Source organism: Lepidochelys olivacea, assembly GCF_965140295.1.
Source record: "Lepidochelys olivacea isolate rLepOli2 genome assembly, chromosome: 14".
Taxonomy (NCBI): Eukaryota; Metazoa; Chordata; order Testudines; family Cheloniidae; genus Lepidochelys; species Lepidochelys olivacea.
In genome coordinates, this window is record NC_140424.1 from 25,140,322 (window position 1) to 25,152,827 (window position 12,506).

At 45.6% G+C, this 12,506-nt stretch overlaps 1 protein-coding gene across 1 annotated transcript in view; it reads right to left on the reverse strand.

The window, feature by feature from the left end:
* Positions 1-12,506, reverse strand: part of DNAH9 (dynein axonemal heavy chain 9) — a 387,812-nt gene that overhangs the window by 15,026 nt on the left and 360,280 nt on the right. Inside the window, exons 64-67 of the mRNA XM_084647504.1 lie at positions 5,570-5,761; positions 4,815-5,006; positions 3,839-4,009; positions 2,644-2,826 (exon numbers count right to left, since the gene is read on the reverse strand). Coding sequence (XP_084503630.1) covers positions 2,644-2,826; positions 3,839-4,009; positions 4,815-5,006; positions 5,570-5,761 — 738 coding nt within the window. The remainder of the gene's footprint in view (positions 1-2,643; positions 2,827-3,838; positions 4,010-4,814; positions 5,007-5,569; positions 5,762-12,506) is intronic.

Consider the following 12,506-nt stretch of genomic DNA (forward strand, 5'->3'; position numbering starts at 1 on the left):
CACCTGTTTGTGGCCCATCATCCATGCAGGCCACTCACTGTTTTGCATAAAAAACCTTCCAAAACAATAGCTCCTAGGAACATGGGCGTTGCCATCCTGAATCACAGAATCATAGAATAACAGAGTTGGAAGGGACCTCTGGAGGCTATCTAGTCCAACCCCCTGCCCAGAGCAGAACCAATCCCAACTAAATCATCCCAGCCAGGGCTTTGTCAAGCCTGACCTTAAAAACTTCTAAGGAAGGGGATTCCACCACCTCCCTAGGTAACGCATTCCAGTGTTTCACCACCCTCCTAGTGAAAAAGATTTTCCTAATATCCAACCTAAATCTCCCCCACTGCAACTTGAGACCATTACTCCTTGTCCTGTCATCTGCTATCACTGAGAATAGTCTAGATCCATCCTCTTTGGATCCACCTTTCAGGTAGCTAAAAGCAGCTATCAAATCCCCCCCTCATTCTTCTCTTCCGTAGACTAAACAATCCCAGTTCCCTCAGCCTCTCCTTGTAAGTCCTGTGTTCCAGTCCCCTAATAATTTTTGTTGCCCTTCGCTGGACTCTCTCCAATTTCTCCACATCCTTCTTGTAGTGTGGGGCCCAAAACTGGACACAGTGCTTCAGATGAGGCCTCACCAATGTCGAATAGAGGGGAACGATTACGTCCCTCGATCTGCTGGCAATGCCCCTACTTATACACCCCAAAATGCCACTGGCCTTCTTGGCAACAAGGGCACACTGTTGACTCATATCCAGCTTCTCGTCCATTGTAACCCCTAGGTCCTTCTCTGCAGAACTGCTGCCTAGCCATTCGGTCCCTAGTCTGTAGCGGTGCATTGGATTCTTCCGTCCTAAGTGCAGGACTCTGCACTTGTCCTTGTTGAACCTCATCAGATTTCTTTTGGCCCAATCCTGCAATTTGTCTAGGTCCCTCTGTATCCTATCCCTACCCTCCAGCGTATCTACCACTCCTCCCAGTTTAGTGTCATCCGCAAACTAGCTGAGGGTGCAATCCACACCATCCTCCAGATCATTAATGAAGATATTGAACAAAACCGGCCCCAGGACCGACCCTTGGGGCACTCCGCTAGATACCGGCTGCCAACTAGACATGGAGCCATTGATCACTACCCGTTGAGCCCGACAATCTAGCCAACTTTCTACCCACCTTGCAGTGCATCCATCCAGCCCATACTTCTTTAACTTGCTGACAAGAATACTGTGGGAGACCGTGTCAAAAGCTTTGCTAAAGTCGACGAATAACATGTCCACTGATTTCCCTTCATCCACAGAACCAGTTATCTCATCATAGAAGGCAATTAAATTAGTCAGGCATGACTTTCCCTTGGTGAATCCATGCTGACTGTTCCTGATCACTTTCCTCTCGTCTAAGTGCTTCAGAATTGATTCCTTGAGGACATGCTCTATGATTTTTCCGGGGACTGAGGTGAGGCTGACCAGCCTGTAGTTCCCAGGATCATCCTTCTTCCCTTTTTTAAAGATGAGCACTACATTAGCCTTTTTCCAATCTTCCGGGACTTCCCCCGATAGCCATGAGTTTTCAAAGATAATGGCCAATGGCTCTGCAATCACATCTGCCATCGTGAAGACAGAGGCAAAAAAAGCATTGAGTACGTTAGCTTTTTCCACATCCTCTGTCACTAGGTTGCCTCCCTCATTTAGTAAAGGGCCCTCTTTTAGTAAGGGGACCAGTGCTCTGTCTCTGCAGCTTCACAGCAAGATGCAAGAACCCTGCAGAGGCAGTTATGGGATAAGCTGTCCATAAGGGTAGTCTCTTCTTGTACCCCTTCATTTAGAGATTAACTCCTGTCCTGATGCAGAAGGTGTAATGTCCCTTCCAAAACTCTTGGCTTTTGAAATCCGTGCCATTGTTACTATTTTTTTTATGTAAGAAAGATGTGGACAAATTGGAGAGTCTGGAGGACAGCAACTAAAATCATAAAAGGTTTAGAAGACATTGGCATGTTTAGTCTTGAGAAATGAACACTGAAAAGGAGGACCTGATTAGGGTCTTCAAATAAGTTAAGGGCTGTTATAAAGAGGACGTTGATCAATTGTTCTCCATCTCCACTGAGGGTAGGACAAGAAGTAATTGGTTTAATCTGTAGCAAGGGAAATTTAGGTTAGACATTAGGGGAAACTTTCTTACTATAAGGATAGTTAAGTGCTGGGATAGATTACCAAGGGAGGTTGTGGAATCTCCATCTTGGTGAGATATCTGCAAAAAGAAAAGGAGTACTAGTGGCACCTTAGAGACTAACCAATTTATCTGAGCATAAGCTTTCATGAGCTAGAGCTCAGAGTCATTGTAGTCCATGTTCTCCATCAAGATGGAGACCTTTGGTGGGGTATGGGGGACCATGTGCATTTTTCATAAATTCCAAGGCCAGAAGGGACCATTGTGATCATCTAGTCTGATCTGTGAAGAGCAACTGTGAATTTTCCCCCATGGACTCAAGTTACCATTGCAGCACACTGTGCTATTTGTTAGGTACCATTTTAAAACTGTTTAAAACGTGAGACACTTTTGGTTTCTCTTCACATCCTCATCACCTCTGCTTTCCAGTCATTCAGCACGCACATGAGATTTCATAAGGCTGCAACCTCTAGCAGAGAGAGCGCCTACCTTCAACCCCAGATCTAGCTCCTTAAGGGAGCGCTTTATCTCGCTGGTGAGGATGTTCATGCGCTCACATTCCTGGAAGGCAACCACAATGTAGGGCGTCCTCTCCTCCACCTTTGCCATCAGCTCCAGGATGTTAAACTCATCTGTTAATTTCTCTAAAATCTCCTCCAGAAGAGTCTTCACCTGTTTGCCAAAGGGAAGAGAGAGAGGAATCAGTGAGTGTCCCATGTGCTTCCTCTGCTGAATGGTGGAAGAGAGCTCCACCTGTCACTTACTGCATCAGAAAGTAATCAGTGTCTTGCTGAATCACACGCGGCAACTTTCAAAAGAGCTTGTCCCAGCCTAGGAAAATTCAAATAACTACCAAACATCATGTCAAATAAGGCTCTTTTACAAGGATTATTTATAAATGCCCGCATGGCATGGCATACTCTATTTTGCATCCAGGTTTGCATTGCTCCTTCTTCCAAGGCCAGGTTCAATGCAAGAAGATGGATGAAGCTATAAAGGTAAAATCAAATACTGGTGCCTTCAGGATTGCTGACTTTATGAACGATTCTTTAATGTTTTAGTGACAAAACTTGGAGTTAGCTTAAAATTCCATTTAAAATAGAATTTGGTATTCTGAACGAATACAACATGGGGAAAAAGCATAACAAAGCAAGTTATTTCCTGTCTCCTTCACAGCTGCATTTGGAAATATGATCGTTAGTGTGTAACTAAAACAGAAAATGCACCAGGAAAAACTCCAAAGCATCAGGCTAGCATTTTGTATACGGTGCGTCCTGGGAGCCTGTATGTATGCCAGCCACACTGCTATCCCCCATGGTTGATCGCTGTGTTCCAGCAGAGGCCACAGCCCGGTTTATTCGCAATGCTCTCACATCGTCATCATCTTTCATATGGCTTGGGTAGGTAGCAATGACTACAAATTTGTATGTCCTCACATGATGATAATTAAGGCACTGGAGCGCAGAGAACCAGTTAAAGTCCCTAGCACTGGCTATGATACAATTACACTAATCATGGGGAACTCCTGAAGAATGCTAGACTGGTTATTTCTGTTTCTTATACGCACTGTACAAAGGCTGACCAGGTTATAATAAAGGGTCATGAGAAAAAACAGAGACTAAAATGCAGCCAAATTAAACAAAGTCACCCAAGTGGGAATGGCTCCCTCCTCTGCCCATCTTACCTTTTCTTCCCTCGTAGCTCCTCCTCCTTCACCCACATTACTGTCATGAGGCTGCATCTCCAACACGGTGCGGAAGAGTTTCTCTGAGGTCTGGGTTAAGAAGCCGATTTCAGCATTTGGATGGAGACCATACAGGTACGGAGACTCGGCAGGCAGGGCATTGTCTATGTACTACACAGAAAGATCACACCTCCCATTATTGTTACGTACAGGGCTAGGGACTTTACACTTACTGATCGCATTGATGGGCTGGACAGCCATCACACACAGTCAGCCCAATGCAGTGTATCCAGCTGGACTGACCTGCGGTGCTAACAAACTGCTAGGAAGCAGGAGGGTGGAATTAGTAAAGCTGCTGGAATAATAATAATTTCTGCCACAAGAAAACAAGCCTGGCCATTGTTACAGGATGTCTTGGCTACATATCTCAGAGATGAGCCTCTTCTACCTTTTTATTTGCTACACATTTGGGCATCAATACTCTGAACTCTTTGCTGGGAATTTCACTTCCAGGAGTAGAGATTGTTTCACCAACTTTATGAACAAAAACTAACTAATACGTCAGCCACTGTTGCTGCCTCTGCACATAAAGAACGGATGAAATCAGTAAGTAGACATCCAAGAGTCTTGAGTGTTTCTCATCAGACCCAATGCTAAAAGGAGCTTGAAAGGGCCATTTTAGCAAACGGTATGCGGATGTAATTTTCCACTAGACCTGCTCAAGTCCCAAGAACTAATACAGTTGTTCTATTCATGCATGAACAGAAGAGCTCATGATGAAGTATCAAATTACCATTAAACTTGGCTCATCCAAGGGGATGCTTAACAGCTACAGAAAAAGAACATAACAGGAAATAATACAAGATGAGCTGGAACTCTGCAATCCTATTCACTGTCTCCTATGACAGATTAAAAGGTGATTATGGAGGACATTAACTTCAGCAGTATAAATAATACCAGCAAACAAAGAGGCTACCTGGTGATAACCATTGTAGTCCATGTTCCCCGGGAGAGGGAATCCTGGAGCTAGGAAAAGTTCTCCCTCCAGCATTTCTGGCTTAATAAATTCCTCCAAGTAGGTTTTGCAAAGTCGTCTGTCCCAGTCATCTGTGATGTGACCTCCATACATAATCTCACCAAAGAGGTAGCGCAAATCATCATAGGGGACCTAAATAATGAACCAAGAGGGCATGAAAGAGTCCATGCAGATGCAACTCCACTGACCTCATCATGGGGCTGCAGACAGGAAAGCAAAGAACTGATCTACAGGGTGAATGTTTTCATTTCACCACTTCATTTTTCTAAGTAATTGCATATCATGTAGCAGTTAAATCACTACATGCAGGAGAGCAGCCCAGAGAAACCCAGCCTGCAGAACAGATTTTGTGGGGTTTCCCGATGAGAAGCGAATCTCTTTGAAGTTCCATACATTAAACATAGATGGCTAGGCAGCCAAACATTTCCAAACATTGTCCCTAAAATGGCAGGGAGGAGACTTGCACATGCCAGAGCTGATATTTTATCTAAGTGTAGTTTGTAAGCTGCAACAGATGCAAGTGGAGCAGAGGCCGCTCCATATCCCCCTAAGATACACTGAGTTCTTAAGCTAGAAAGCCTGACGATGCCGGGGAATTGGCACTTAATGAAAAAGATTTCAGACGTTTCAACAGATGTGTAATAAGCATATGGGCTACAATCTGCACACATAGCTGATTCTTTTGTTTCATGCACCTTTGAATTGGCTTCCAGGTAATTGTACAGCACATTGACTGAGATAGTGAGGTCTCCAGTGTTAAAGGGGTAGGAGCGGTTCCAACCCTGGGGCCCAAACTTGCGTCTTTCTGCCACCACGGCATGGAAATAACAGAGGGCAAACAGGATGCTTTTGAACTCGTTCTCCCGAGCACACATCTCCAGCGTGTCCTGAAATGGAAACAGATCAGCAATGTTGTGCATTTCCACCATACCCTCCAACTCAGGGCTCTACAGGGGTCACAAACACTAATGAACTCAGGGCCTGGCGAATCCTCTTGCCCAGTGTCCTTGCAACATAGCAGCCTCATCCACTCATTTCTGCTAAGCAGTTTGGGGTTTTAAATTAAGCTTTGAGCCCATATAGTACTGAACAAACCTTCCAAATGTTCCCTGGTACAGTGATGAGTGCCCAGGTCTGCAGCCTACAGAGTGCTGTGAGCTAACTGCGGTGCAAAGCTTGGGTAGAATGCATGGCCTGGGGGGCTGGGCTGGGCCCTGGTGAATTCCACCAAGGCTGGGGGAAGAACCTCCCTTCACCACATACACACACTTCACAGCCCTGCTCCTGCCTCAGCTAGCCAAGGGGGAGCCTCTCTGAGCTCTGATTAACTCATGAATCAGGGTAGGTCCCTGGTTTCTATGAGACTGGAAATGCTGTGGCAGCTTTCTATGTCACTGCAATATTAAATACCCCCTGAAGCACTGAGCGGGCAGGTCTAGTTATTGACTGCAGAGCTCTATTATTGAAGTTGTCATGGGGACAGCAGAAGGTTTGGACGACCAGGGCTTTTGGTCTCTGGAAAGGTGAGGGGACAGCTTGGGCTTTTGGCCCCCAGGGGGAGTTTAGACCTTTGACACTGAGAATAGACACATCTCCTCTCCCCCTCTCCTTATGCATAGCAATCAAGGGGACCTGATGTTCTTTGCTGTGCTTGAATTCCTTGTTCCCCATCTCACTAGCTCTTACAGCAACTTAGCTGCCTCGCTCTCCTCTGCTCCCATATCTGCTGCTGCACCCAGCAATAGTGGATGAGCACTTTAGCTGGATGTTTCCACTGAAATGATCAGCAGTGAACTGACACCACACTGAGATCAATGGGGCAGTTCACATCTCTTCTGCAGGAGTGCTTTAAGCAGACACTGCTGCCGGGGTTACACAGAGGTTTCTCTCAGAGGTTTCTTAACCATGGCAAGTACTACGCATGAAAGCTCGGGGTCTGGCAAATGATTCTTTGGTCACAGAATCATGGGGCATGGAGGGCTGTGCTTTGACTCCTCAAAACTGTTGTCTGTCAGGGACTTCCCACCTGTCCCAAACCACGCATGCATTCACCCATTGGCAGTCTGCTGGCTGCAGACTGGCAGGATGAGTTGTCAAAGGCTCAATAAACTGATTAAAACCAAAGAGATGCAGTGTTGAGGGCCCCAAAGAGAAGAGAACAGCCCAGAGCCTTTCACCCCTGCCTCAGTCCCTGGGTCTGAGACTCCTGGCTTGTGAACTGGCACTGCCCACCTGCCATAACCATAGGCCCCTGTAGTGGGCATGCCTAAAGTACTGACTCTGCCTGCTCTGACTAATGTAATCCGCCACATAGACTGGCTGCCTGCAAAGCCCTCTTGTGTTCCGAGCTCTACGGGTGACTAGTGCCCGCACAGCTGACTGGGAACGAGGGGTGCAGCAGGCCAGAGCAGAGATCTGAGTCTGGGACAGAGAACTGTCCGGGAGTCACCATTGTAACAGAAGCACTGTAGCACTGCGGCCTGAAAACGAACTCTTCGGTGCTCCAGGGTTTCATTAGCATTATTTACCCTGAGGGAGGTCAGGACCAGAGGAAAGAGCAGTACATTACCCGAGAGGGGTTTCCTTTCCATGGATGATACATTCTGAGGAAAACAAGCCTAACTGCCTTCTCTCTTCCAGCATTTTCACCTGATAGATACAACCTTCTTGTACTGAGCACACACCCAGCATGTACCAGCAGGAACTGCCAAGTAGTGGGGAGAATAACAAAACTGGACCTCTGACGCTATGCACTGATGCCCATCTTCCAGGCTGCGCTCTGCATAGTGAGTAGGTAACGGGCAGTGTCGAACTATTGGCAGGCTGGGAGGTGGAGGGGCGGAGAGCCTGAGTCATTGAGTCAATGAAGAGGAACAAAGGAAGCCAGCTTTCAGGGCTGAGCTGGGAGCGTGCGAGCGATAAGGCTTTGAGTGGGAGGCAAGCTGCCTGGGTCCATCTCTAGTGGAGTGAGTCTCTCTCACAGCAAGGAAGAGGATGTACAGGGCATAAAGTCAAAACACAGAGCCCTGCACCCCAGCAGCCCCTAAACATGAGGGAATTGGAGCCCTCCCAGCAGGGAATTGTGAGCCTGATCCTACTTGGGGTGGGAGGCTCCGCTAACTGAAAGTGGGAGCTGATTCCATCGCTCCCATCCTAGCTGGGCACCCGTTGTAACTGTCACCTTGTTTCCCCTTGTGACTGTCATTGCAGCTTTTGACTTAAAGCCAGAAAGGCTCAGGGTTTTTGCTGTAGCTAAGACACCATCCCCCCACTATGGCTTCTGGCACACCAGTGCCAGAGGTACGGCTCTACAGTGCTTCTGAAAGCTGGTCTTTCTGTTGGTCACTGCTCCCTTCATGCACCCAAGTCATGGTAACGGCAGCCACGGGAGCGCCCTTTTTGCCATGGAACTGTGCATTAGAATCCAAGCTGCTATTTAAAAATATTTCTATTTCTTGTGACTGGGAAGAAAACCTTACAGTGCGACGACCCTGGTGTGAGCCAGTGCAGTGATGTCTGCTTGAGTCTGCAATCAGCCTGAAACCATAGCTCAGGGAGAAGTGTATTACCCATTCATCTCATTGCGGCATTCACATGGAAAGCTAATGACAACTATTTTAGTGCCTGCCTTGTTAACTATTTCACTGCTGATTTTGTGGGCAGACACATCCAGCCCACGTTTTCATCCCACAATCCCAAATGGCCTTCCATGTCTCCTCAGTGCCAAAACTTCCAGCTTTGCAATGACGACCTCTCTGATGCAGCTGTGTGTTGTTGATACATTGAGAACTGAAGATGGGAGTGAGGTTAGCATAAAATAAACAAAATTTAATAGCAAAATACGTAAAACAAAGGGTTGCTATACTGATTATATGATTTAACTTCACACCCATTCGTTAACAATTTCCATTTCTTAGGTTACCCAACTCTGCAGCAGATTCCCAGGCTGCTGCACTGCCCCACTGCAGAATTCAGGGACCTTGCTAGGGAATAGAGGTCCCGCTTGCCATGAAATGTGCTGATCCTTGTTTAATGGGAATCATGGGCATCATGAGCAATCACTGCCCTGTTGTCCCCTCAGTTAGGGAGCAGCTTCTAAACTCCCTCGGTTTTTAGGGCACTGTTTTGCAGATATTATGAAAGAACAGGGTCAAAGCATCCTACCATGCTCGGAGCCCATTCTTTCCTCCGGCAACCACCCAGTGACTTCAAGGGGACTTTGGTCTGAATGAAACCTGAGAAAGGATCTGGCTCATAGCCTCATTTGGCCTCTCTCTCTATTTAATCCCAACCTTTTCTTTAGCTACAAAACCAGAACAATATTCCCCGTGTACAATAATAAGCCTTCTTGTGGCTTTCAGCTGAACTAAATTTGAACATCCATTCCATACGCTGAGCAAGAATGGAACACAAAGCAGTGAAATGAGGTGTAAAGGTTCTCCTCCCACACATTGCAGGATTTTGTGATAAGAGGCATTTTATAATGCTCTAGCAATTTAGAAAATGTTAATTACTATCTGATTGAAATGAGCACAGGCAGGATGAAAACATTACTTTGGGGGAAGGTTCCCCCTCCCCTATTCTGTGGGACTTTCTGTGCAATTCAAAATGATGAATGGCTGTGGATAAAAATGGAATAATCTTCACTGACTGTTCACATTAACCCCTACCTAGAACCTCCCACCTGCACCTCCCTGGAGACTCTCTTCCTTATACTGCAGATGCCTTCAAAATCAGAGCATCTAACAGAGTACACATGACACAGCACCTTCATCTGACAGGCCTGGATCCCCTTGTGCTCCTGGGCTGCAGGCTACACTGCAGCTGGACCTGAACAACTACACAGGGGTACACCCTGCAAAGCTTGATGCTTGTGCTCCTAACGAGCAATGACTGGCCAAGCCAACAGTAGCCTTAAAACCTTCTCTACTGGCCAGAAGCACCATGTGGGCACAGGGGGGCATCTTTTAAGGAGCATTCCACCTGCTGCTCTGTCATGCGTAGAAGCAGCTGACAAAGTCAGAATGCCCCTAGGGACTGCTCTGCGGTAGATGGTCTCCATCTCCCTCACTTCCCACAACAGGGGCTCTAGCTGGGAGACCTCTGCATGGGAAAGTGTGACTTCACTGCCCAACTGTGGGTGGAACAAGGCAGCTGCTCTGCACCAGCTGGTGATCCAGGGCTGTCTTAGGATAAGTGAAGAATAGCATGGGGATTTAGGGAGACAGAATACAGCTAGCCAGCTGGGATTTGGCTAAGCCTGGGGGTAATGCCCCAGTCTCTAGGGAACGATGCCATAGGATTCTTGATACACATGAGTGGCCAGGGCCTTGGCTTTATCCCATCCACAAGAGAGGACAGGCAATATCACAGCAGTCCCTAGCACGAGAAATGGCATTGCCCCAGTGCTGACTCGAAGTGAAGACGACTCTAGACTGAATCTCCATACCAGTGCTCAGGGATATCCTTGTAGGCTCCTGTCCAAGCAGAGTGTATGAGATTCAGGTGGTTTGATCACTCACAGGCTATCAAGTTGTTCCCTCTTTATTTAAATATTCAGCTGAAAAATGAATCTAATTCAGAGTCGGTCCCTATTCTCCGTACACAGTGGTTACCAAGAAAAGGGACATTTGTGAACAGTTCCCATGCTGTGGTCTCAGAGATACCATGTACTTAGAATAAGAGACAAGTGCCATATCTCAGATACCACAGTACAGTAATAACTGGGGGCCCATGCTGAGTTTTAACGTCCACTCTGTGTGGTTGTCTATTGGTATAGATTGTGTATAATACTCGTGTAGTAACATGCAGACATAAAATTAAGGGCTTCCTACCAACATCTGCTGTTGTTCTTATGGGGCTGGGATGTTGAAGATGGCCTACTTGTCCCTGGTTGATAATGGAGCCATGATCTGAAGACAGATCTGAGGGTCTCTCTCAGAGGGTCTGACCTCAGTGAGGCCTGCAGCTGAGTTTGCCTGCCTTTTTGGGCCAAGGCACAAAGCTCGATACTTTGAATAACAAACAAGAGCATGGCCTGCCCCAGGGCACAAGCACACATGTGCATCTGAGTCCAGGTACAGAGAGGAGCAAAAGATACCAGGCCTTCTTTTCCACGTCTTTGGGGCTCAGATCAGACCCAGAATCTGCCTTAGTTACTGTTGGAATGCAAAATTTTTCATATGATACAAATACATCATCTGGCTTTTTCCTAAATATGGAACAGAAATATTTATTGAGCACTTCTGCCTTTTCCGCATTATTATGGACAATTCTACCATTTCCATCTAGTTACAGATCAATACCATTGTTAGGATTTTTTTTGTTCCTAACATACCTGAAAAACTCCTTTTCTCTGCTACCCATAGATTTCTCCTCATATCCTTTTGCTTCCCTTTTCAATTTTGTACAATTCCTAGCTTCTGATTTATAATCATTGCTATCAAATTCCACTTTCTTCCATTTGTTATACACATTTTTTGTAAAGGGACTGCTAAGTGCCAATATGTACAAAAAGAAAAGGAGTATTTGTGGCACCTTAGAGACTAACCAATTTATTTGAGCATAAATTGGTTAGTCTCTAAGGTGCCACAAGTACTCCTTTTCTTTTTGCAAATACAGACTAACATGGCTGTTACTCTGAAACCTGTCAATATGTACAAACCAGCTGGAGGAAAACACACACACTAACTGAAAAATCAAGTAAGGGGAGAAGGTGGCGTATGACTCTAACCCATAAAACTTTGAGTAACCTAGTTACCCCTTAATGACCACTTTACTACAATTTATTTTTATTTTTTACACTTGCTTTTACTTTCTCTCTAAGCCAGGTTGTGGCTTTTTAGGCATCTAGTAAAATGTCCTTAAACAGTTTTAAATTATCATTGGGTTGGTGTTATTTTGTTTGTTTCTTTGTTTGAATTCTCTCTCAACTGATCTGGCTCATAATTCTTTTTAGCTTTTTGAAACTGGCCCTTTTAAAGCACCAAGTATATATTACTGATCTGGACTTTATTCTGTTGGCACTTTATTCTTTATTCTGTTGGCACTTAATAAATGAGATCAAATCATGATCACTTTTACCTAAGTTAGCAGTAATTTTAGTTCTTTGATCAATTTCTCTTTATCTATCAACATGAGGTCTAATACAGAATTCTCTCGAGTTGGATGCAACCCTTTTTGAATTAGGAAATTATCATCTAAAATCTTTAGACATTCCAAGGAGATTTTAGTACTGGCAGCATGAGACCTCCAGAATGTGTCACTCAGACTGAAGTCCTCCATGATCACACAGCTTTTTCCCTACACATTTATACATAGTTCTGTAAGGAGCTGATCACCTATAGCAGACATCATGCCTTGTGCTTTATCTGTTAAGACAGTGATCCATAAGTGTTCTAGATAAGAACATAATAACATAAGAACGACCATACTGGGTTAGACCAAAGGTCCATCTAGCCCAGTATCCTGTCTTCTGACAATGGCCAGTGCCAGGTGCCCCAGATCACTTACTTCTGAACTGTCAGTGACTTGGAAACAGGTAATGCTACTTTGGACATAGAGTGCCACTCCCCCGCCCCTTTTGCCCACTCAATGCTGCCTAAATAGATTGTAAGCAGAGATTCTACAAGG